This window comes from Quercus lobata, chromosome 8 (assembly GCF_001633185.2).
Source record: "Quercus lobata isolate SW786 chromosome 8, ValleyOak3.0 Primary Assembly, whole genome shotgun sequence".
NCBI lineage: Eukaryota > Viridiplantae > Streptophyta > Magnoliopsida > Fagales > Fagaceae > Quercus > Quercus lobata.
The window spans coordinates 54,986,840-55,013,458 of NC_044911.1; the positions used below are offsets into that span (position 1 = coordinate 54,986,840).

General features: G+C 34.4%; 2 protein-coding genes and 1 long non-coding RNA gene across 8 annotated transcripts; all 3 read right to left on the minus strand.

The window, feature by feature from the left end:
- Nucleotides 1-2,034: 2,034 nt before the first annotated feature.
- On the minus strand, nucleotides 2,035-11,559 carry LOC115957271 (OVARIAN TUMOR DOMAIN-containing deubiquitinating enzyme 12). Of its 5 annotated transcripts, none has more exons than XM_031075475.1 (12): nucleotides 11,311-11,559; nucleotides 10,344-10,725; nucleotides 9,970-10,238; nucleotides 9,138-9,211; nucleotides 7,540-7,594; nucleotides 6,914-6,982; nucleotides 6,289-6,363; nucleotides 6,124-6,197; nucleotides 5,976-6,024; nucleotides 5,047-5,131; nucleotides 3,545-3,601; nucleotides 2,035-2,308 (listed from the first exon to the last, which is right to left on the minus strand). In XM_031075475.1, the coding sequence occupies exons 2-12, from the start codon at nucleotides 10,666-10,668 to the stop codon at nucleotides 2,241-2,243; spliced, it is 1,200 nt and encodes a 399-aa protein (XP_030931335.1). In that variant the 5' UTR covers nucleotides 10,669-10,725; nucleotides 11,311-11,559; the 3' UTR covers nucleotides 2,035-2,240. The 5 variants fall into 5 exon arrangements, with proteins under 5 accessions (XP_030931335.1, XP_030931334.1, XP_030931338.1 ...); XM_031075474.1 differs by having other exon boundaries at nucleotides 10,329-10,725; XM_031075478.1 differs by lacking the exon at nucleotides 6,914-6,982.
- A 3,331-nt stretch (nucleotides 11,560-14,890) lies between these two features.
- On the minus strand, nucleotides 14,891-16,847 carry LOC115955251. Of its 2 annotated transcripts, none has more exons than XR_004084073.1 (4): nucleotides 16,654-16,847; nucleotides 16,247-16,548; nucleotides 15,894-16,124; nucleotides 14,891-15,563 (listed from the first exon to the last, which is right to left on the minus strand). It is a non-coding gene; the product is annotated as an uncharacterized LOC115955251 (long non-coding RNA). The 2 variants fall into 2 exon arrangements; XR_004084072.1 differs by having other exon boundaries at nucleotides 14,891-15,814.
- Nucleotides 16,848-18,764: 1,917 nt separating this feature from the next.
- On the minus strand, nucleotides 18,765-20,881 carry LOC115957087 (serine/threonine-protein kinase PCRK1-like). The gene is made up of 4 exons (XM_031075322.1): nucleotides 20,687-20,881; nucleotides 20,329-20,559; nucleotides 19,902-19,985; nucleotides 18,765-19,289 (listed from the first exon to the last, which is right to left on the minus strand). The coding sequence occupies exons 1-4, from the start codon at nucleotides 20,879-20,881 to the stop codon at nucleotides 18,765-18,767; spliced, it is 1,035 nt and encodes a 344-aa protein (XP_030931182.1).
- Nucleotides 20,882-26,619: the final 5,738 nt, after the last annotated feature.

Sequence of the window (26,619 nt, forward strand, 5' to 3'; positions counted from 1 at the left end):
CCTTATGTAGGGTTCAGTCAGTTTTGTATGGCCAATAGAAACCGACCGAAATGGTTGGAAATCAATCGGTTTCAGTCGAATTCGGTTGGGTTTCAGTTTTCCAAAGATAGGGTTATTGAGATTTTCAAAACCCTAACTTTAATCACATAAAAAAAATAAAAATAAAAAAACAATTAAGCAATAGACTCAGCAGTTGAACAAAACTGATGAATGAAGTTGATACAAAGCGACAAAGAAAGAAAAGAGAAGAGCGAGAAAGAAAAAAGAAGAATCATACCGTGAGAAAAGAAGGAAGATGATCGTGTCGTGGGGAGGCTGGTGTGCAGAGGCTGGTGGCAGAAAGAAGATTTAGAGTGACTAAAATCAACCAAACCCCTCCACTTTCTTTCCCATCTTATTATACATCCATCCTCTTAGTTCATCTCTTCTCCAACCCCAAAAGCCAACCATTTCTTATTTCCTTTTCTTTTCTAATCTTCTATTTTTTGGTTTAGGCAATCTCACAAACACTTGGTGCGTGTTGGCCATTTTGTGGAGGCCCAGATTCTTGAAGCCATTGGGGTCGATTACATCGATGAGAGTGAAGCAATAATTTCATCAACAAGCACAACTTTCATTGCCCATTTGTTTGTGGGTGTGAGAACCTTGGAGAAGCGTTGAGCAGAGTAATAGAAGGTGCATCAATGACTATGGAGGCTATGTTCTGTGTGTGAGAGTGAGAATGAGATGAGAGTGAAACGTGTGTTAGGGTTTTTAACTTTTTGTTTTAGTTTAATTAGTTTACCTAATTAATTTAAGTTTAATGGGTTAATGGGCTTGATTATTTGCAAGGCCCGAGGCCTAATGCCTTAATGTATTTGAAAGACCTAGTTGCAAGTTGCCCAATATATTTGCAAGGCCGGCCCAATATGATTTTATATTATATATATATATATATATATATATATAATATAAAATATATTAGATATTATTTGGTTTGGTGCATACGTACCGAAAATCGAAACCGAAATCGAAACTTCGGTTTGTGAGAAATAGAAATCGAAACCAAACCAAAATTTTGGACACGGTTTGGTCGGTTTCATTTAGTTTTTTTGGTTCTTCAGTTTTATGCACACCCCTACCCTTATGGACCTAGATGCCATCCGTCAAGGAGCAAACTCACCAGGCCGTGTGATGTGAAGCCAATTAATGGGGATTCTAATAGGGGAAATAAAAATGAATTGTGAGGGTTTTTTTTTGGATTGTGGAGGGGGTGAATATAAGTCATAGAGCTCAAAGTTCTAAAGTTTGTAGGTGGTTTTTGAAAGGGGAGAATCAGAAAAATGTATGGTAATCAATTTTTATAGGTGTCGAAAGGTAGCCAAGTATTATGGTTTTTAGTAATGATAGTTACAACTTTTCATGGTTAAGAGGATGTCCAGGGTTTTCTTTACTCTCAAATCTATGTACTTTAAAACTGTTAATAAAATGCAAATTTTAATTAGGTTAGGCTTAGATCCAGTGTTTAGTGGTATTGGACCCGTTGAGATGAACCAAAACCAAGTCCATTCCAATTTATATGCTACAACTTCTAGATTGAATAGATCATTAGCAATTTAGCTTGGTGAAGGCCACTTACACCTACTAAGGTTTATTTATTTATTTAAGGCAATGTCTTATTTTCTATGGTAGGCTTGTTACCTAGACAATGTCATGCTATTGGTTTTCATTTTTTCTCAGTACTCTTTTCTATATCGTGATTTTGAATATGACAACTTTGGAGTTGATTTGACGTAAATTTCGGCTACATCTTTTCTAGGAGATTTTGAATAATTCAAACCATGGTAAAATGAGAGAGCCCAAGAATACCATTTTTTTTTTAAGCAGGCTTAATTGATCGTAAGTTTTATCAGCACTAACAAATGATGATCCTGACATCTCAAATTGGGGTCCCTTTGTTTATTTACTTTGGCTTAGTTTTCACCTTAAATGCTTATAAAAAATAAGAATAAATCAGTGGATGGAAAAACCAAGTATAAGCGGACAATAAAAAAATGATGGAAAAACCAATAGAAGATGGAATTAAGAGGACCATAAAATCAATGAATGTGAAAATTAATATTTACAAAAGAATGAACAGCACGGCATAAGCAGAGAACCACAAAGAAACCACCATATCCACCCTATACTTTACAAGGAGCCATAAGCCGAAGGTTGAAAAAACTATACAAAAAAAGTTGAATTAGAAATTATGGCAAACTTCATGAGCTGATCAAGTTCCCAAAATTCCACCATTTCCTTTTTTTCTTTGTGTCGACTTCAGGCAGATCTAAACATGAAACAGTACAGAAAGAAACGTAATTAAAATCACTGCAAACTTAGCAAATGTTGCTAATATATATGCTTGCATCTTGTGTAAAATAATCACATCCAAACCTTTTCAACAGTTTTTTGATGATTAAATACTTGAGAAGAAGCACAGACATTTGAAACACAGTTAATGGAATTGCAGACATTTGAAACTCAGTAAATGGAATTGTATCATGTTTCTATCTAATTATTTATGAGCGCCTAGTATGTCATAAACCTACAACCTCACCCTCCACCTAATTCTTTATATAGGAAGTGCCATTTGAGATAGAATTCATTGGCTTGTTTCTGCTTATTCATAAATGATTATGCTCCAAAATTCCATTATTGCTTCTCTTTCCTTGGAATTCACTGGCATGTTTCTTTTTATTCATAAATGAAAATGTTCCCAGATTCCATTATTGCTTCTCTTTCCTTGGCCCCTTTATTCCAAAATGCCTTCATGAAATGTAGATAGAGGAAAAAGTAACCCATGGGAATGGTTATTAAAAAAAAATCCTGATTTAGACCTTAAAATCTTACTACTAAAAAGCAAAAAATGACTCAGACCTTAAGTAAAATCTTAAATATGTAAGATCTCATTATGATCCCAATTTAGAGAGTGGGATCTCATGGGATCTTGATCTTTTTCATAATATTTATCGATTTATACAATAGTTATATTTTTTGGCTGTTTATTTATTTATTTAAATCCACATGTAAAAAGGATATAAAGGATTTGAAGGTGCAAAAACTACTCAAATGTTACAAATTTATTATTAGTATAAAATAAGGACCACAATCTTTATGGAAAGGAGTGTTTATAACACCAATTCCAAATTAGTTTAGGTGTTAGATTTTGCTTATTTTAATTATCAGTAAAGGTAGTAAAGGTTCAAAATTTATAATCAACTAAGCAAATAACTTTATCTACCTACAGTTCTACACAATTAAACAACCTTGTGTTCATTTCTTCTTTCTTCTTTCGTGATGGTTACTTAAAAAGTAGACACCTAGTACAAAGCGGCATGTGTTGAAATTTTTTACTTTTAAGTACTTTTAAAATATCTATTTGCTGCATTACTATTAGTTATTTTAATAGCTTGTAAAATCTTACGATCTTCAATTCAATCTTCACCAATGTTAGGTATGGTCTAACTTTTCATTTGCCTAAAATTCTAGTAAATGTATATTATGAATAAATATATATATTTACCTCCTTTTGGATAAATCGAATTGTAATGCACCTCAGCCCAAAAGCTCAAGAAAATAACTGCACAAGCCAAAGAGATTGTGTTTTACACTAACCATCTTACCAAACAAATCAAAACATGACAAGGCTAGGAAAGAAAAGGCATGAAAGTTATCCACTCAAATGATCAGAATTACTAAAAAAAAATCTTTTTATTTATTTTTGATAAGTTTGGCCCCAAGAAGAATGGGGAGGGGAGATTCAAACTTGTGACCTTTGCTTTGCTAGGCATGATTCTAGCTGATTGTAGTACCCCTTGGGGTTGTAAAAATGTTTTCTATCTTACATATAGATTGGCTAAAATACAACTGCAATTTACCAAGTTTGGTTCCAGGCTAATCATCAGAAAATTGTTCAAAGAGTTCTGATGATCAAGCCAAATTTAAAATTAAATAAAAATAAATCATAAAAAACACAAAGGCTGTGTTTGTTTTGGCTTCAAATCACTTCTAGAAATACTTTTCCGTAAATGCGGGTGTTTGGTTGCTCATGGAAAATAAATTTTCCGGAAAATATTTTTAGTTGACCGTGTGTTTTAATGGCTTTGACCCAGAAATTGGTTTCAGTCAAAATTTTCACTTCAAACCATTTCCGTACTCATGCGCAAAGAGAGAGAGAGAGAGCCCAGATCACGCCTTCGACTTCACCGATCTACGAACCCACGAACCGATCTTCGACCTAGAGCCTTCGACCCACTGATCTACGAACCCACGAACCGATCTTCGACCCAGAGCCTTCGACCCACGAGCCTTCAACTTCGCCGGCAACCCAGAGCCTTCACACCACGAACCCACGAACCGATCTCTCTCTGTGTGTGATTTTTGATTTTTTGTGTGATTTTGATCGACCTACGAACCAATCTACATTTCTATGTGATTTTGATTTTTTACTCTCTCTCTTTGATCTCTGATTTTTTTGTTGTTATTGTGGTGGTGTGGGTGGTGGTGTTTTGATAGTTTTCCTGTTGTGTGATGGTGGGTTTTATGTGGGTGGTGGTCGAAAATAGCATTTTCAGAATGTTACCAAACACATGAAAATATTTTCTAGAACAATTTTCATAATGCAACCAAACACTTGAAAATATTTTCCTTTCCTGAAAATAGCATTTCCGGAAAATATTTTACATTGAATCAAACACAGCCAAAGTCAAGCAAGACTCCATAGGATTGACAAAAGTTTCAAAGGGCTCAAAAAATATTCAAAACTCTACATACAATCAAGAGAGTTGTGGATCAGACAGTAATGTTCAAATTGATCAATATCATGATTTACATAAACATTATTTCACGAAGAAGCTTAAGGAAGGGGGGGGGGGGGGGCAGGGGTTTGGATTATAATTTCAGCATGATTCAGATATTCAAAATAGCAGGTGTTGTTTGTATATCAATCAGAACAACTACAAACTTAATCTGCATTGGTTATTACACATCAATTTTTACAACAATAATGAACAATTCTATTCTTACCTCGTTTGGACTTTTCGATATGTGGAAGGATCTCAATGTAACATGTGTCCTTAAATGAAGTTAGCACAAATATCTTGACTCCAAACTGCAAACATATAGTAAGACATGCATCATTCTTCAACCATAGAGGGCTTATACACACACACACACACAGATAGCAATGAATTATAAAGAAAAAATCACTAAAACTCTCTTGCAGCACATATTACATCAACACAGAAGGAGGGGGAGGAGTGGGGGAGAAAGTAACACTTCTAAGACACAACTTACAGAAAAAAGCGTATTGCAGATTTGCTTTGAAAGAAAAAAACTCTACAAGAAGGCATTTACTTGATCACCTTGGACAAGTTAATCATAAAGTATGCTATACATGAAATTTTATTCATGCTGAATGGGAAAGGTTCTGCATATTTAACCAAAAGTTAAAAATGCGACACATAATTTAACCCATGTCTGCACCCAATAGGTGTTGTTTACAATTTCATGTCACCTCAGGCAATTTACCATTTTCTCCCACTTATCCACTTGCAGCACATTTCCATAATCTTATTCATAACTTACAGTACACAAAAGTAATACATTTGCAATTTTAGCTTAGACCTTCAGAAAATTTCAGCCACTAAGTGGTACAGACACTCTCAAGAGCTAAACTTCCTCTTATAAAAAAATGAAAAGACCCAACTTCCAATTGTAATTTTCTAATGTCAACTGCTACAGTATAAGCTATATTCCTTACATATAACTTAACAGAAAAACAATAAACTACTATCCACATAGGATATCATGATGGGAAATTCCTTCAAGTTCAGTAAAGTTTAGGCAATCAGGTAATAGAAGTATCAATGGAAAACATTAAAAATTGTTTTCTAAATCACCAAAGATTGCAGAAAGTAAAGGGAGAAATAGGAAAGCCTTATAGTTCCTCATACCCAATCTGCAGCAGCCTGTAATGTCACATGATCACCCCATTCGCCACTCCTAGTTCATGAACCCAAAAAAAGGCATATAAGCATGAGAAATATTGTAATATATATTTTTGTGAATAAAATACAATTAAAACAGACAATAGCACAATACTTGCTCATTTTCTTCAAATAGTCATTGTAAGCCATGGGGACATAACCCCCGTACATTTCCGGGTGACACTTAAGCTGATGACAACAACAAACAAAAATTATGACACTTCAAATAAATAATTAAGTTTTGACATCTTAAAATAAGGACAGATCAAATGCAACCAACCTGTTGAGTAATCTGTTCTCTTACGGAAGCGTGGTGGTCAGGAGAACGATACAGTTGATCAGATAAAGCACGAAACTGGGAAAATACAGAACTAATAAGATGTCTTTCAAGTATATAACATTAAGAAGTAATGCCAATAATTATTATCAAGCATCACAAATACATAACCGTCCACTTTCACTGATAATGTACAATTTTTGTATAACTTCAAGCAATTCACTTGCACTGTAGAGGGCATACATCAACAATCTGAACTTTTCTCACTCAGAAATCATGAATGATGAATTTGTTACAAACCCATGCATAGAACTCACCCTTGAAGACCGGCTTGCAAGGGGAAGGTGCCCAAGAGCTTATAAACACATGGTTAGGCTTATACTTAATCCATGTGGAACACTAGGATCATAACAGAATTTTACACAAGGATTTAAAAAGAAACAAAGCTTCTTAAGTCAATGGATAATTATCAAATAATTTGAAGTCATTTAAATTATAGAAACAGAAATCAGCATGGCTGGACAATTTCATTTGCAACTCAAATGAGGCATTTATACAAATTAGAGAAGAAAAAGACCAAATGTCGGTAACTGCAGTTAATGACCATTAAAATTAAACAAGTACATACATCAAGTATATCTGCATGTGACTTGGACACCAGCTGAATCCGGCAAAGGAAACCACCCCAACCTATCATCTATTCAAATGAGGCATTTAAAAGGTAGTTATAGCAGAAGATCCAGATAAAGGTTTGTTGCCTTCATTGGATGCCTATTACTTAACATAGCATATCAGCCGTCCCAGAATATTAGCAAATGACAACTCAAGGAATCTTCTGTACATGATTCATGAGGTCCATTAAGTTCCAACTTATTTTGGATTTCACTTTAAAATTGAATTGAATTCACATAAATCATTTTCATGAAAAATAAGGCAAAATTTTTTCTGGTGCAATGAATTGCTTCTAAGGGTGGACTTAAAAGAGAATAAATATTATGACCAGCAACTAACATCCAAGAATGTACTGCAAGGTGATACTCATAACAAGCCCATAAAAAATGATAACTGAGATATAATGTGCAGGCATAATCTTCACCCCCATCCCACCCAAAATAAATAAATAAGCAATAAACCAAAACTATTTTTTACTACTGAACAATATCATAGAACCTATCGTTTCCATTTCCAAGCATAAGCATTTATGCAAAAATATTTTTTTGTGTGTGCATGTGTTGTGGGGGGGAGGGAGCCAACCTGGCAGTTACCATCTCCTTGAACCTTAAGCTCAACCAGCTCATATAACTCCAGTCTGAAAAGACCAAATATCTTAATATTAGATACCTAGAAATTTGAATGAATTTTCAATTATTATAAATACCCAAAAAGAAAGGTCACACACTAAAGTAATAAGTAATAACTTATAAAAATGTAAGAACTTCACAAGAAAAATGCATTAAAAAAACTATGTCACCAAGGCCATCACAAAAACCTCATTCATAGCCATGTCAATAGAGTTCACATGTGAGAAACACATACAAAATGTAGATCTTGGATTTGTTAAAATAAAGATGACTCTAAGCTTATATTCATTACGTTTATGCTATACTCAAAAATACTTTACCCTTCCAAACTCTACTCTTTTTCCCCACCCCTCTTATAAATTCCAAAGCCACCCTAATGTAGGTTTTGGTTTGAGAAATCAAAAATGCCGCTGGCATTTAGATTCTCGAGAATGTGATGTTGGGGAACCTGAATGCCCAAGAAAGTACGTTGCCCATGTTTGGTTTGATTAGAAATCTATTAAGATTCTTGAGAATGTGAGGTCACAGATTTGGTTTATTTCCAAAATTTTTATAAGAATGATTTATTCTTCCCAAATTATCCTTAAATTTATAAATACAATGTGTCACATGTGTATTACCTATTTACCCATCACTTTTACATGGCTTAAACAAAAATAATAATAAGAATAAGAATATGAACCATGAATTAACTCAAATCTCCTAAAATAATAATAAGAATTATTTCATTTAAAAAAAAATGGTTTTCAAGGATATCATTCCTTGTCAATCAAAATTATTTATTTTTTTAAAAGACAAAAAATTTCAAATAGGAGATAAAAAATTTTATTAAAAAAAAAAAAATTAAAGGTGAATATAACCATAACATCAACCAAAAAAAAAAGTTGAAAATGTAGCATTAGCACTTTATTAGATATAGTTATATTGAGGGTATAATTATATCTCTTTAAAAAATAGAACTTTCCCAAAGCATGGGAATGTGTTACCCACCTTTTTAAAAGGGTATCCACAAACCCCCAAAATGGGAATCCAGATGCTTGTAGGTATTCCAGATTACCTAGAACTATTTGTAACCAAACATAAGGATGCTTGGAAATCCTAAAAGATTACCCTGGACCAAACGGCTAGTACATGTCAAATAATAACCCTTTTTTTGATATGTAATATGATAATCACTTTCTCCACAAAGTTCTACAACATGAACTTCAAAATCCTGCCCATCTTAAAATTTCAAAATGACCCCTAAACCTGCTCATTACAAATTCAATCCTGATATAATAATTTCAGATTTTAGTGCCCTATTTAGTATTTACGCTCTTTGTTCATAATTCAAGTTCCCCTTCATTCTGTGCAAGTGGAAAATTTCAGTTCTCAGTACATAAATCTAACATGTTAAGATTGGCAGCTCAAGGATCATTCAAGTGTTTATGATGAATTATGAAGGCTGCTTTAATAGTTGTAATATTTTCAGTAAAAGCATATAACAACCTGGACAGCTCAAAACTCAAAAAAATACTAAGCATAGAAAGACAAGAAAAAATGACACAAGACCTCTCTAGCAGCCTTTGATGATCTGATATTTCTTCATCAACTGTGGGTATTTTCTCAATAGTTTTAGGAACATGCTGCAAAAAGTAAATGAGAGAAAGCATCAATTGCAGTACAATTTAAATGTCAATAGCCACAGCTTGGACAAGAAACTAAGAAAGTGGATCTATCTGCTCAAAAGTAACCATATTTGATTCAAAGAAATTAAAGTCAAATTGAGGTTGTACTGAAACTGGGCTGTAATTTAAAAGGATTTGACTCACAGGAGATTTAGGACAAGTATATATATCCATTCTATTCCCAACAGCGCCCCTAAAAAAACTAGAGGATGATCTATTTCGCTGATCCACTTTAAGCTGAACTGCTACTCTCCTTGATGTTACTATAATAAAAGTTATTCCTAATTCATTTATGGAATCTGCTTTACAATGGCATCATGTTCAATATGTGTGAATGTTGACAGCCCAGAATATCACAGCTTAGGAGAGGTTTGAAAATCAAAAGCAACTAAACACCCACAATAGAATAAATTCACACCCATTCTCACTGTGACTTTAATTAAGCATCCTGGATACAAAACCTTCATTTTCTTGAAAATGCTAATATCGCTCTCTCTCTCTCTCTCTCTCTCTCACTCTCATACTTTTTAAAAGGACACAACACTACACGTAAGACATTCCAGACAATTCCACTTCTAGCCATTCAATCCTCCTATTGTCATATATTGCAGATTCCACACACAAATAATGAAAAGGAGGATGACAATGATAATCTATGACTTGAAAATATATGCTGCCAGACAGATGAACAGAACTACTGAAGATACTATACTTACAGGAACAGGAACCATCTGATTCAATCGTTTGCCTACTTCACCATCAAGACTGGACTCATCAGCTATATCAAATATATGTAACAAATCATCCACATAAGATGGTTCTCCTCCTCCTGGGCTAGAGCATGAAGTGAACATTTTAATTTCAGGATGTACATCATTTTCCACTCTGTTATGATCACTTGCCTCCTCTATTATGATTCCGCAGGGAACTGCATTCTCCATCTGTATGCCAGGTTCATTTGCTGCTTGCTGATCATTGTCATGCCCTACATATTTTTTGACAATCTATCAAATAAGCAAAACAGAAAATAACACCAAAAATGAACAATAATCACAAAGGCAGCAGCAGCCAGCACCTAAATTTCCACTACCATAACTATAGTGTCTACCCGAAGGACCAAGCCAATTCTGTGCAAGAACAGATTCTTGCAAATGCTCTGGCCCACCATTAGATACTCCAGAAGCTTCTAAACAATCAATCCGCATAAATTCTTCTTGAAGCGCACGTGCTACAGCCTCATCATTCTCCACATTATCCTTCTCACAATAACCTTCTCTAACAAACTCGACTTGACTCAAATCTTGATCATATCGAGTCACACCACAACAAGAAGCATTATTCCTAAGAGTGCAAACATCTAGCAGATGATGGAGACCCCACCGAGTAACATCAGGATCATAATCATATGTTGCCATTTGCACGCATAACTATAGGCTGCTCCCTTTATCTCTATGCCCAAAAGATTTTGATATCTGGGTGAGACACATAAATTAGTCACAGTAAAAAAAATGAAACATCCAAACTAAAAATTTTATATAGGCATAACCCAATTAAAAGAATCTCAAATATTAACAAAAAAATCCAAACTTCAATGTAACGGTTCCTGATACACCTAATTACATAACATACCTTCAACCCTCTAAAAAAAATGCCAGATATGAGAAATGAAGTTAATCCACAATCAAATTATTTCTATAAAATTTTGATGCATAACCCACAAATATGAAACTATACCCTGAAATATAAACTTTCAAATATGTGCAAAAGTGAAAACTTTCAATCAAACTACTGAATTAAGAACCAAAGAGCAAAACTACTGAATTGATTTATCATCAAACTTTCAATCTCTAAAATCAATAACTTATACTAACAAATAAAACAAAACAAAGACAACAAATTCAACTAAAAAAAAAACCCTAATCCTTATAAATTCCACAGTTTTCAAATTAAAATTCAAACAAACCCCATTAAAAAAAATGAATAATTTAAAAAAAAAAAATCAAAATTTTGGTTAGAAGTAATGTAAAAGCAGAGACAGAGTACGAAACTTTACGTACCTGCGTGAGTCTGAGAATCAAAGGAATAAATTGTGGGAGCGAACAAAGCTAAGAATGTTTCTTTGGGTTTTGATTTGCTTGAGGATAAAATTTTTGAGGAGAAGAGAGTGGGGTACACGCGCCAAAGGTTATAGGGGTTTAAAGGAAGCGTTAAAGGTCGAGCAACTTAGAATGCGGAGTCGTAACGGAAAGAATGTAGGCTAAGGCAGGGCTGCGAAGTGGGTGAAAACTGTCGTCACTTTAGGCCTGCCTTTCTTGAATTTCGTTTATTTATTTATTTTTTTAAAAGTGACGCCGTATCAAATCGAAACCGCCATCAGCTGACGTGGCATAGTTGATACTTGATCCCCCATTAGGGCCACCACTGACCACCGTTTACAAAAAAAAAATCTTTTACAAGTTTCAACTTTCCTTATAGGCGAAGGTGCTCTATAATAAAAGGTTTAAAAAAAATTGAGAGTAGGTTTGGTAATGTTGTTCTAGTAATATTATTTAAGTATTGTGAAAATATGTATGAGTGAAAAGTATTGTAGAAATACGTATTGTGTTGGTTAAACAACGAAAACTGTTGTTCAAACAATGTTACCAAACAATCTCTAAATATTTTTTAAGTGTTTTGGGTGCCGTTAACTTAATTGATAAAATAATTAACTTAATTAATAAAATTTTTAATTGTCAAAAATTGAATCTTTGTGTTTTATTTATTTTTGTGATTGATTGATACAAAAAGTTAAGAAGTTGACTTTTTTTCAATATTAGCCATTGAATTTAACTACAATGGTGAGTATTGTAGGTGGATCTTAATCTATTCTAGTGTATTGAATAGGATATTAATTAACATATGTTATTTCTAGACACGTTATGTAGATGTCATGTTCAATACACCCTAGTTATGGACGTGTGTTATATTTCAATATTTATATAATTGTCAAACAAGAGATTTGAGTTTTGACAATAATTCTTCCTTTCTTAATCTTTTTATTTTTTATTTTTTATATGATCTATTGATATAAAAAGTTAAAAAGTTGGTTTTTATTTTATTTTGTATTTGCCATTTAATTTAACTATACTCAATGAGTATTGTACTGGATCTTTAATCTATTCTAGTGTATTGATAGGATATAAATTAACATAGGTCATTTTCAAATGTTATGTTTATGTCATGTTTAATACACTCTAGTTTTGGATGTGTTATATGTTAATATTTTGTATAATTGTCAAATCCTTTATTACGTGGTTTGTTACTTTGTCGCGATTTTACTTTGTCATGATTGATTTATAATAATAGCGTCAAAAGAGGACGGTATGAAAGTGATGTTAATTGGTTAATAAATTACGTTTATCTCTATGACATATTTAGCCTAGTTTTTTTTACAATTTCTTGAAATAACAAATTGTGAATTAGTTGATGAAAACAAATTCATCCAAACGCAATGAAAAATTAATAATGAATTTATATATCTATTATTAACTATAATTTTCACCTCTATAAAAATTGTGAAAAAAAAAAAAAAAAACTAACAAAATATGTTATATACTTATTATTTTATTATTTTGTTGATAATTTGATAGTTGGGGAATGAGAGATTTCAACTCTAAACATTTCCGTTTGAAAACCAATAGGATTCATTTAGCAAATGTTAAAAAGCATGGTCTGTGGGTTAGCTAGTTATAGTTTTGATTTTATTAAACACGAGGAAATTATTTTCCCCTATAGAAACAAATGGGGCAACTTTTCAAAGTATTCATTTTTATTAACTTTATTTTTGGCCATTCAAAGAGAAAATTAAACACCTACTTACTGATCATTTGTAAAATAAAACACGAGTTAAAGTCACAACTCACAATGTTAGCCTTTCCATTTCCATTCAATGATATATCTAACAATTTTTATTTGCTGTATTAATAGGGTAGAGCAGATAATTTCTTTTTTCTATATATAGTAAAGCAAATCACCTTGCCTTTTGATTTGCAAAGTCAATGTTTGTGATAAGGGTTCTAGGTTGCTGCTAGGGTCTAACAGCACTCATTTTGGCATGATAAGTGGATGAAAGAAAGGGTCTCTCTCCCTCAGAAGTCTTATCCTGGGCCCTTTCAAGAGAAATGAAGATATTCTCAATGTACATTTGGATGGCATGCTTCTCCTCTAAGTTTGCGTTTGCGTTTTCTTAGTAGGTCCCAAGGGTACTGTTCACGGATCACCAAGAATTGAAAAACGTAGCCATGGGTTTTGCTACAATGTTTTGCCCTTAAAAAAAAATATTTTACTATAGTATTTTCAATAAAATAAGCGGTATTCAAACACACTCTTATTGTGAATAATGTTAGTGAGGAATGGTTATTGGAATCTTAGTAATATTTCCATGGTTTGGCCTCCTTCCATATTGCTTATGATCAAAGCTACCCCCACCAGGAAAGTACCTATTGACAAAGATAAACAAAGTTGGATCTCCTCTGCCAATGGCAGTTTTGATCCAAAAAATGCCTACAAGTTAGCTAATCTAGATAGTGAAAATTTCCCTGGTTTCAATGGGAATTGGATTTGGAAGAGTCCCATTTTGCCTTAAATAAAAAATTTTCTAAGGAAATGATATCATAACAGCCTGCCTGTGAAGCAAACCCTGCAGTATAGAGGTATTCTTGAGTCTGCTTCTTGTGATCTATGTTCTAGTGACAATGAAAGTATATCTTATGTCCTCCGAGATTGTTCCGCTGCTAGAAACTTCTGGCTGAAGGCTGGAATTCTTCATTCTAATACCAATTTCTTTTCTTCCAACATTCTAGACTGGATAATACAGAATGCTTGCAACAAGGAGCTTGTTTGTTGGTTCAGGTCAATATACCTGGGGAATCTTTTTTTTGTTTGGAGTGTGGAGAAATTGCCTTCAGAGAAATAGATTCTCCTTTAATCAGATGGGAAAAACCAGGGATTAACTGGGTGAAACTTAACTCTCGAGACAACCAGGGCAATTGGGTGGAGGATTATGCTAGAGCCTAGAGCATCTGGCAGTGCAACTAATATTACAGCAGAGCTATGGGGTTTAAGAGATGGTCTTATCATTTTTTCTCGACTTCATTTACCTGCCATAGATAGTGAAAATCCTCCTCCTGATGTTTTGTTATTAATGTATTTAGATAATTTGGGTATGTATTATGAAAGACTTGGTGTTCTAAACACCCAAGACAGTGTAGCTTTTTCTATGAAGTATCCTTTATTACCCAAAAAAAAAAAAAAAAAGATTAGTGTCAACCGTGCTACTTTTAAAAACAAAAAATAAAAATAAAAGCTTTGTTTAGTTACATATTAACAATAAATCCTCCTTGCCCTCTTATTAAAACAATTAAGAGGTAGGTAACTTAAATTTCGGCCAAACCACAAGTAAGTAAGTTGTAATTTGCCTTAAATTTTATCTATATATAAGTCTTAAATTTTATATACATCTCAGAGTGCCCATAAGCATGATATCCCCATAAAAATTTCTGTTATACAATATGTTGGAGCAAAAAACACATTCCTATTCTCCATTCTATCTCTACAATGCACTGCCAGCATATTTACACATGAAACAAGTATCCACTGTATAAAATTTACTTTAGTGTTTCACATATATAATAATATCCTTTCAGGCATAGAACCACACAAATTAACTCTTAGTATGAGTTACAAGCCATTACGTACAAATAGTTACTTCATACAGCAATTACGCATTTTTGAATAAGTTTGACACTGCGTATCCAATCAATAAAAGAAACCCTTCAATTGCCTTCAATAAAAAAAGTACATTTCACATCATCCATTTGTGCTTGTATCCTTTCTTGTCTCTTTCTTTCAAATAATTCTTTCATACGAGTGGAATGTTAATTCTTCCACAATTGGGGCAAGCTCCTCAAGAACCTTAAGCTGGGACGCTGATTTGGGTCTTCCTCAATGCACTTGCTTGACAATGCCAAAACTCCCATGGCAGATTCTTTATACCACAATGTGTTCATGGGATCCATAATCTGTTCCAGCTTGGTTAGGTCCCCAGAGAGAGCAGATTTGACCCACTCCACTAGATTTCTCTCATTCTTGGGTCAGTTGGCATCAAATGCCAGCTTACCAGTGACTATTTCTAGCAAAATAACTCCAAAACTGTATACATTGTCCGTGGATGTGAGGTTATTAGGAGGGTCATATTCTGGAGTTGTATGATAATCCATGAAATTCCAATCAAATGGTCCAGCACTCTGTTGTGCTCCTCTGTCTTTTCAAACTGTTTCACACATATATAAGGTAAAGGTGTATTATTACTAGTTACAGTTACAAAGGTACATCTGTTTAACGGATACAACATTTAGTTTAAGGAAAAAGAGACGCAAATTGAAAGAGAAAAAGAAATGTAAGATAAAAATGACAGCTAGGGTGCAACAAATTCAGGATAACATGTGGGAGAGCAAATTCAAAAAGCTTCCCTTTCATATCGTCATCAATGACAATGGAGGAAGAACTCAAACTTAGTACTATCTGTTCAAGTAGAACAAAACACATATCATACACCACAATCAAATAGGGAAACACACATACTGATAGCAAATTAACATACCTGATGTTCACGCAAGTACGCCAAAGCCAGGGCAGTGTCTTGTACAACAACGAGTGTTTCTCACCAAGACAGGAACCCCTTGAACAAATAGTGACTTAGACTTTTATAGCATGTGCATTCTCCTACCACAAATCTGACACCCTCTGAAAGGCAATATCCTATCAAGTTTACAAGGTTTTGGTGCTTAATTGCTGCAATAGTGTTTAATTCTTTTACCCAAGAGTGATCACCCTGAAAAATAAATTATGGGATTGATTCAGATAGGTGTATACATGAAAGAAAATAGACGAAAAAAGTTATATATGTTAAAAGAGGAAGGAGAGGATTGTGCAAGAAAATAAAAAGTTACAAACCTTGGCTTTAAGTACATGTCCTTGAATCTGTTGAAAAGGACATATGTCTTTTTCCCACTTTGCTTGAGGGTGCCTTTGTAGAAGGCTCCAAACTCACCCTCTCTAATCTTGTAAGAGGGTTTGAAACCTTTTGTTGCTTTCTCCAAGTCTGAGACATTGAATTGAATTAGATGATCACCAGCAGATTGCTTCATTGCATACAGAGAATACTTTGGTGATCAAAGAAGAAAAAGAATTGGGAGAGAGATACAACTTATACAAGAACCCTCACTTGGTGGATAGTGTTCTTTCACCAATCTGCACTAGAAAATTAAATAACGTTTAGTTAGTTATTAAATATAAAACAATGTCTTTTCGTCAAACATTATGTCTATTGGTTAAAACTTAAAACTTATCTGTTCACTTACAGATATGTCTTTTCTCTCTGCCCGTGTTGGTGATTCCCACACTTAACTGGGGAGAGCGGTGTCTTGAGATTTAAAAGCTCAAAATCTGTCCACTGCTTGAAAACAGCGTACACACAAAAACACAGGGACAGAAGCAAAAACACCCATAACTTGTGCTTTTCCAATGGCAGTCCTATTTTATTTTATTTTTAAAATAAAATAAATTGGCCTGTTGAACTTGAATCAGTGAACTAAAAGAAAAAAAACGGGTTTAAGAAACCCCTAATATATATATATAAACAAAAAAAAAAAGCCTTTTTTTTTTCTTTGTGCACAAGAATCATATTTTCACGTTCAACCAAAAAAAAAAAAAAACAGTTAGGCATATCTGGACTCCTTATGAGGGGAGGGAACTGACTGGCATGGAGAGAAAATATTCTAAGTGTATTGATAAACTAAGGTTATTGGATCCACAAACCTTCTCTTTAAACGTTATCTTTTGGATTTTATGGAATCATCTTCTGGGGCCAAACTCTTCTCATGGGGAGTGGGGGGCTTCCAATGTCTGTTATCTCCACAGTTTGATTCACCATCTCCAAGACTTCACTCATTTTGGGTCATGATTTAGCCTGCCACACCAAGCACCTGTTGGCACACCAAGCCTCGGGTCCAAACTCCAAAATCAGCTCAAATATTTTTAGATTACACAGGTGAGGTCTGACCAATTCCAATAGCTTTTGCTCACTCTTGGGGCGGTTCCTATCAAGAGTGTGCCTGCCAGTGATGAGTTCATAAAGGAAAGCTCCATAGCTCCAGACATCACTTTTTGATGTAAGATGCCCAGTTTGAATGTATTCCCGAGCGGCATATCCAATTGTTCCTACAACCCATATAAAAGTCAGGAAAATTGGTTCTTTATTTCTGTAAACTATCTTAATTTAATTAATAGAGACAGATTGCATATGTTAGAAGTATGTGGTTAAAATGATTAAGTTTACTGTACCCCAAATTCTCAATAGTTTAAACTTTTGAGAAAATCGGTAATTTAACATTATAGTTTGTTTCCATAATCTTTCCAGGAACAAGAAGATAAGACATGAAGAAAAAGTTACAGATAGAAAAGACAATTAACATGTTAAACAACAGTCTAGTAAGATGATCAACATAACTGACATTTTCCGATTAATACTAACAGACATTTCCAATGTTCCTGGTTGATATTAATTCGAGAATAATTAGTTAGACATGTGATAGACAACTTGTGCAGGTTTAGTAAACATACCACAGTTGAGACTTGTGACAGCCAACTTGTGTAGGCTTAGATGAGAATCAATAAAAACTTGTCAATTCAACTTGTGTGAAGAATATTGTCAATTTTTATGTGTGTATGTAGCATTACTCTTACACTTACACATGTACTTCCCAGTTCCCCTATACCTGACACACCTCAATTTGTGAGTTCTTGGTCAAGAGGTTCCTGCAATATTTCTTGCTTTGCATGAATTAATTTGTTATAATTGAGAAGTCCTGCTTGAGGGACCTAACACCTGTGCAAGGCTCATTTTCTTAGCAAACATAGGTACATGTTTAGGTTTTCCATAAGAAATTCTGCTCTTCTAAACCCAACAGAAAACCCAAGCTTGATACACTCACCAATCTCAAACACCACAAAAAATTAATCCACCTAAAAGGCCCAACGTCCAAACCTTTCTTACTTAAACCCATCAAACTCTAATTTGCAGTACCAAAAACAGAATGTACAAATACTTTAAAATATCACATATTTCTAAATTACAACTTTACTTTTACACAATAAACATTATAAACATATTAAACTGATCAAATAAGTTCATCCAAACGCACAGTTTGTTATCCATTGCAAATGAAACAAGTGTTTTCTGCGTATCATTTATTTTTAAGTTTATAGTGTTTCATATATGTATTAGTATGTCCCTTTTTGGCTTTAAACTGCTCAAATTAATAATAGCAGAAACAATTACAACCAATTACATATATTTGCTTCACACAACAATAAGTTATAGCAGCATAGTTACAAGCAATAACATATATTTGCTTCATACAACGAGTTTGAAATTCTCTTGCACATCTCATGAGTCATGAGTCTATGATGACTATCCACTAAGTAAGGCCACAATCAGGCGTACTATTGCATCTGCAACTCCAGTACACAATATAGCATCACGTTCTGCTTGTCTCTCCATTAAAACAAATTCATTATGAATTTTTTTATATTCTTCCACAATTGGGGCAAGCTCCTTAAGAACTTGACTCATGCTGGGACGCTTTTTTGGGTCTTCCTCTGTGCACTTGCTAGACAATGTCAAAACTCTCATAGCAGATTTTATACACCCAGATGTGCCTATAAGGTTGGGGTCCATAATCTGTGCCAGCTTGGTTTCGTCTCCAGACACAGAAGATTTGATCCACTCCACTAGATTCCTCTCATTCTTGGGCCTGTTAATGTCGAAAGCAGGCTTGCCGGTGATTATTTCCAGCAGAATAACACCAAAACTGTATACATTGTCCGTGGATTTGATCTTATTATGAGGATCAACTTCTGGAGTCGTATAGCCCATGAAACTCCAATCAAGTTGTCCAGCACTTGAAGTACTGTTTTGCATCTCTGTCTCTGCAAACTGTTTCACACATAGAAGATGCATTAGTTTCAGCTACAAATTTGCACAAGCTTAATGAGTACAATATTTAGCTTAAGAATAATGAGTGTACAATATTTGTTATGTGGATCTTGGTTGAAGTTTCTCGATATAAAATACATATAAAGTAAAAATTATAGGGTGCATTCATTTAAGCTATACCAATAGACAATAAAAAAGAGAGGTTGAATTTTATCATACTAAAAATCAAAAAACATTTGTAGTCATTCTAAATTAAGAAGTTGGTTGGGGTGGGCACTTGCAAATGGAAGGAGTAAGAGGGGATTGTCCTTGACCTATTCTCTCTATTGGAAATAGATCCATAATTTTAAATGACGTGACACATTGTTAGACATAAAAAATAAAATTTTAACTTTGATGTTCCTCAAATTCTGAAAATTAATAGGATTTTTATTTTATTTTTATATATTGTTTTACAATCACTGAGCTGACATGTCATGATTGATGTATAATAAAAGTGTTATTAATTTCTATCTCCAACATTAATCATATGTTTTTATAATCAATCTCACAAAGAAGAAAAAAAGTATCATACAAATTAAAAAATAAACTTGCGGGTATTTATATACTTACTGTAGCAACTGCCTGGTCGAAAAGTTTGCCTTTCAGATTTTCATCAATGACAATGGAGGAAGATTTGAAACTCCTTAATACTATCTGTTTCAAAAAAGAAAAAATGTATATCGTAACTGTTAATGTTAGTGTTGAGAAATCTGAGTCAAAACACATTTTAATGTAATTGTGTTGTAAAGTTTCTTAATGTCCAAGATGAAATGAAGATCTATTTTGAAGACACAAACAGCTCATGAATCTGCTGAGAAAAGAGGAAAGTCTGCCCTTCACATGTTAAATGGACCTTTGCATAGTTAACGTAATTAATCTACTTGGGTGATCTTTTAGTTTAATTGGGGGTCAAAATTTTCCAAACAAGAACTACTTAATACCACAGTCCAGCAAGGAAAACACACGCACATGCTACTAATAATAACAATCAATATACCTGATGATCATGAAAATACACCAAAGCCCGGGCAGCAGCTTGTACGATAATGAGTCTTTTTACCCAAGACAGTAACAACTTGGACAGAAAGTAACTAAGGCTTCCAATGCATGTACATTCTCCTACTACAAATCTGACACCCCCTGAAAGGCAATATCCTACCAAGTTTAGAAGGTTTTGGTGCTTCATTGCTGCAATAGTGTTTAATTCTTTCACCCAAGAATGATCACTCTGAAAAATAAAATTATGGGATCGATTCAGATAGATATATGGAAGAAAATAGATGAAAAGTTATACATGTTAAAGAGGAAGAAGAAGATGGTGCAAGAAAATAAATTTTAAAAAAAAAGTTACAAACCTTGGCTTTAAGTACATGTCCTTGAATCTGTTGGATAAGGACGGGTGTACTTTTCCCACTTAGTTTGATGGTGCCTCTGTAGTAGGCACCAAAGTCACCCTCTCCAATCTTGTAAGAGGATTTGAAACCTTTTGTTGCTTTCTCCAAGTCTGAGAGATTGAATTGAATCAGATTATGGCCAGGTGATTGCTCCATTGCACACAGAGAATACTTTGGTGATCAAAGAATTGGGAGAGAGACACAGCACAGGCAAGAGAGCAATGTGAAAGAGCGAGTGTTGTCTTGAGAGTTCAAGTACTAAGCTAAAGCCCTCCAACAACAAATTCTGTTCTAACTAAGACTTGCTCCCACAAAATCTGTCCACTGCTTGGAAACAGCGTACAAACAAATACACGGGGACAGAAGCAAAAGCCCCCATAAATTGAGCTTGTCCAATGGATTCCAATTTTTTATTTTTTATTTTTTATTTATTTAAAATATTGGCTTAAGTAATACCCTCAAACAAAAACAACGGGCTTAAGTAACCTAAAAGGAAAATAAAAACTTTACAAAAACAAGCCTTTTTTTTTTTTCTTATTTATGTGCACAAGTATCATATATGTTTGGATTTTTTTTTACATGAATATAGAGCTAAAACTAAACAACTTTTGAATACTCGCTAACTAGAGTTTCAAAAGATGACAAGTTCTCTCTCTCTCTCTCTCTCTCTCTCTATATATATATATACATACATATATATATATATATATATATGTAGGGGTGGTGGGCCCAGTAATACGTATCTATGTATATATTGGATCGAGGGCCCAATCTGATGACATTAAGTAGTCCGAAGACGGGGAAACACTGTCAGAGGAGTCCGTGTTAATGAATGAAGAGATGAGGTATGGTCATAAGATTCTAAGAAAGGGGTCTGAGGAGGAATGCTTCCTCAACTAAGCAAGGCTGAGGTTAGAAGATGCGGTCTGCCATCAAGAGCAACGTTCCGGATAACTCCACTGATAAGGATAAGTATCAGAAAGGAATAGAACAAAGGGAGGCAATGAAATATCTAAGGGAAAGTTGCTACCACCGCATTGAATACTCTACAACTAACTCTCTAGCCGCATTAATGAGGAAGTGATATATAAACAGTAGTTTTCAGCCTTATAGTTACTCCCCAAACACTTCAGGAAGGTACTGATATGACTAGGATCAACACTGACAATATAATCTACACGTTGAAGGCAAAGATGAAAGGAGGAAGATAGTATAAAATAAAAGGGAGGTCCTGAGAGAAGTAAATCGGAGAATTGAGAAATAAATATTGTAGCAATAAGAACTATACTTGTAATCAAATTCAAGGATTATATACAATGATTGATCTCCTCGAATTGTGCCGAGGACGATTTGCTTTAGATAAAACCAATCTATCTTTACTTTATTATCATTTGGATTCACTATAATTGCTACCCAACTCATTAGAGCCTAGTTTTCCAACACACTCTCTACAAATTCATTGTATTGGGCTCTTTGGGCCTTAATCCTTTTACCTTTTGAGCCAAGGACTCAAATTGTGTCCTTACAATATATATAGCATATTTTAATAAAAAGATTTAAATTACATATCCAATATATTTTTTTAAATGTACGCTCTCGTTTCATGGAACACATGTAATATGTTACATCAAGTTTAAATTATTATATAAGTTTTGAATTGTAATTTTTTTCTTTCCTTTCCAAATATAAGTATAATGCCTATATTATTGACACTTGAATTTTAAGGTAATCTTTTGAATATTTATCATTTTTATCATTTTTTAGGGGCACATATTTCTAATTTATAATGTCTATTTTGTTTGTATTATTTAGCCTAAAACTAAAGAGTTTGGCCCAAATAGAATAAAATTTCACACTTTCCAACCCAAAAATTAAGAAAAAAATAATAATTTTTTTGCTAAAAACTAAAAGGCAACCTACCGAAAGAATTAATTTAAGACCCAATTAGTCCAAAATGGACTGAAGTGGACTAAATTGACCGAAGTGGATTGAATGTACCAAATTGGACCGAAATAGATCAAATGGACCGAATGAGACCAATGTGGACTAAATGGATAGAACGGAACCAAATGGACTAAATTGGACCGAACTAGATCAAATTTGACTGAAGTGGACCAAATGCTACTTTGATGTGGCTCAAAAAATAGTGTAGTAACAATAAATGCTACATTTCAGTTTTAAATATTATATAGAAGTTGTAACCATTTTTCCCTTGCATTGAAGTGATGGCTTACTCCTGTGAGCATTTCAAAAGTAGTTGAAAAGGACAAGCCTTAGCTAGGATGTTTTGCAAGTTAATGGTAGCAGCATCACTTATTGAATGAAATTACCCGTGTTACATTTTAATTGTGAAAAAATTATGTAATTTTCAATGGGATGCGTACTAAAATTTTAGTGTGATTTCCATGTAAAATTAGTAATAAATATACTGTTTGGTCTCTTTTATTGAGCATACCACTAAAGATCACACGTGGGTCCATTTATTTTGTCATATTTTCAGTCCCTTTATTTATTTATTTTTTTTTAATGAGATAATAGATGTGATTTATTTGAAGATCAAGTCAATTACTTTTAATTAATGATCATGTCAAATTTTATTGTGAATTATTAACTCTTAATTGCAGTCCAAGTTTATTCCATTGCACAAGTGAATTAAGGTCTGTCCCAATTTGCAGAACATGCTATTGACACCAATCATTCTTATCCAATCCTAAACCTTAAAGTACCCTATATAAATACCTTTTTTTTCTACTATCATATTCTCCCATTCTCCCATTTCCATTCCCATCGCTGGTAAGCCCTTGTCTTTTTGGTTTTCAACCTCCAGCACCCCTAATATCTACCCAAAAATCCTAATAGTCAACATCCCAAAAGTAACCATTAGCTACCTTCCTCAAAATCAACAGCCACTCCACCTTCGAAAACAGAACCAAAGCTCCCTCCTTTTTTCCATTCTCACCAACACAAAACAACAACCATTCAAAATAGAACCAAATCCTAGAAAAGTCCATTCTTTTTACCCCCAAAGCCTAAGAGAGAGAAGAATAATCAGCCCTCTTGGGAGACACAAATCCTAAGAAAAATTCCCTCTATCCCATGGCTGGTGTTGATACTGTATTTTGTCTGGTTCTAAATTTCGATAGAAGTTTTAGCCTTGAATTAAATGATTCATGATTTTAATGGTTAAACCTCATTTTTTTGTTGATTTTTATCAATTTTTATGCAATTGACTAAATTTTATTTAGCTTAAATTGAAATCTAACCATGCAATTAGATTAATTTTGATGCTATATTTATGACCATGAAGTTCTTTGTAATTTGACTGATTAAGGACAAAAATCAAATTTGATTTGATATCACTTATTAAATGAAATTTCTCATGTTGAATTTAATTGTGGAAAAAGTACATAATTTTCTATGAAACACGTACTAAAATTTTAGTGCGATTTCCATAAAAAATAGTACTAAATATACCATTAGTACTAAGAATGCAGATGATGTTAACCGAGGTATGATAGTGATATTGCTGTTCGTGATATTCCTTTTAATCGGGCTACCTTCTGGGTTCAGGTCCATGATATGCTGGTTAGATTCATGAACAAAACAGTAGCTGAATCATTTTGTGATACTGTGGGGATAGTGTGTTGTTCTACAGGAGGGACTGATGAGGAGGGTGGCAGTTTCATGCGTGTTAAGGTTACTCTGGATGTCTCTCTACCTTTGTGCAAAGGACGACTAATATCTCTGGAGAATTGTGAGAAATGTTGGGTGAGTTTTAAGTACAAACGATTACCTAACATTTGTTATTGGTGTGGTTGTTTAGATCATGATGATAAAGATTGTTCTCTCTGGATTCGAAGTAAGGGCACACTTTCTCCAAATCAAAAACAATATAGTTAGAATTTACAAGCAGCTCCATATCGATCTTCTAACAAGCCAGTGATTTATGTCCCTGGAAACTCCAATTTTGAGAAAGATGGCTGAGAAGGGAGCTTGCCCGGTCCCCACGAAGGAGCCACTAGTTGAAACTGCTCCGATAGCAGATAACCTCGACATGGCAAGCGATATTCATGATTGTGTCATTACTAAGGACGAGACACTTGCCAAAAATGTTGCACAGGCTTGTAGCAAGCCTACAGCTGGCTATGAGTGTTCAGCCAAGTCCACGCCCCATGTAGATCCTTTCCTTCAAGAAAGCGGTGTCCCAGGGATTACTCCTAAAAATCATGGAGATTTTTTAATTGATACGTCAAGTTCATACACCAAGTTAGGGAGTGAAGAATACATGTCAGTTGGAAGATGGTGATCCTTTCCTAATTAGACTTAAGGAAATTGATCGTGATCTTCGGAAATTTGATGATCTATTGAGCAAGTCTGATGAGGCAGAGAGATAGTGGGCCAACTTGCCATTTACCTAAATCCCGCTCTGATTTCCCTGATGTGGCAACTGAGATAGTAGGGCCCTTTAAGGTAGGCACAACCCATTCTACGGGCCTATTAACTGAGCCCACAGTTAAGTTTTGCAAGTTTGGCTATGACAAACTTCTCCATTCCTTCAGTCCATCTATGTCCTAGGCCCAAGCCCCCACTGCAGGATATTTCTAATAATCATGGGCTTTCAAGTGCGAGTAAGTCAAAGAAACATACTAAGGGGATTAAAGTAAGTACAAAGCCCATTTCAAAGAATAAGAAGGCCACAAATTCGGAGTTCACAAGAAATTTTCCCCAAATTGAAAACTCAATATACCTAGATACGAAGAGAAGAATTATTGAAACTGAGGGCGCTCACGGAGATTCATCCCGTTTCATTGTATCGGCAGTGGCTGCATCCTAGCCACGCCGATCACCATGAATTGTCTGAGCTTGAACTGTCACGGGCTTGGGAACCCCGATGAGTTCATGAGCTTTATGATTTGGTGAAAGCAAAAGATCCCAGTTTGGTTTTTCTAATGGAAACAAAGAAAAAAGGCTTACCTAGAAAGATTGAGATGCTATTTGTTATTTGACAACATGTTTATTATTCCTTGAAAAAAATTGAGTGGTGGGCTTGCTTTGTTTTGGATGAATGAGCTTGATTTACACATTTGTACATTCTTGCCTCGACACATTGATGCAATGGTGAACCCAAGAATCCGTGATGCCTGGCACTTCACCAGCTTTTACGGAGCCCCTGAAGTTGCTAACCGAGAAGATTCTTGGTCTCTGCTTCGCCACCTTGGTTCACAGTTTGAAATGCCTTGGGTTTGTATTGGTGACTTTAAAGAAATTACGAGACTAGAGGAAAAATTAGGAGGTCCTATCCGCCCAAAGAAACAAATTCAAAGCTTTAGGGATTGTTTGGATTTCTGCAGTCTAAAGGACCTAGGCTTCTCAGGTCTTCCCTTCACCTGGAGCAGCAAATGATTCTCTAGGCCCATAACTTGGGTGAGACTGGATCATGCCACCACTTAGAAGATTGGATGATAAAATTTCCGTCAGCCAGTCTTCACCATTTACTAGGTTTTTCCTCTTATCACAAGCCAATTTGGTTATGATCTGATGACATTCATAAGCATTTTTTCATATCTCAAAAGCCATTTAGGTTTGAGGCCATGTGGTTGAAAGATGACTGATATGAAGGGGTAGTTCATTTTGCTTGGGATATGGACTCTATGGGGAATCTAATGGAGAGTGTGCTACTGAAGGTTGGGAATTGTCAAGAAAAATTGAGTACATGGAATAGAAGGGTATTCGATAATATAAGGATTTTGTTAGCTTAAAAAAGAAAACAATTGGAGAAAGCCAAGGCGTTGTCAATGGTAGGAAGAAGGCTTTGAATGGGGAGATTGATAAACTGATGGATATGGAGGAATGCATGTGGAATTAGAGGGCAAAGACAGATTGGCTGAAGTATG

Excerpts from the sequence above, each read along its gene's own strand:
- LOC115957271 (XM_031075474.1), bottom strand. The coding sequence starts at position 10,668 with ATGGCAACATATGATTATGATCCTGATGTTACTCGGTGGGGTCTCCAT. Across the intron at positions 7,595-9,137 it reads CATCAAAGGCTGCTAGAGAG|ACTGGAGTTATATGAGCTGG; the intron begins GTCTTGTGTCAT and ends TGGTCTTTTCAG. Across the intron at positions 6,983-7,539 it reads AAGGAGATGGTAACTGCCAG|ATGATAGGTTGGGGTGGTTT; the intron begins GTTGGCTCCCTC and ends TCATTTGAATAG.
- LOC115957087 (XM_031075322.1), bottom strand. The coding sequence starts at position 20,881 with ATGGAGCAATCACCTGGCCATAATCTGATTCAATTCAATCTCTCAGAC. Across the intron at positions 20,560-20,686 it reads GACATGTACTTAAAGCCAAG|AGTGATCATTCTTGGGTGAA; the intron begins GTTTGTAACTTT and ends TTTATTTTTCAG. Across the intron at positions 19,290-19,901 it reads TCGACCAGGCAGTTGCTACA|TTTGCAGAGACAGAGATGCA; the intron begins GTAAGTATATAA and ends TGTGTGAAACAG.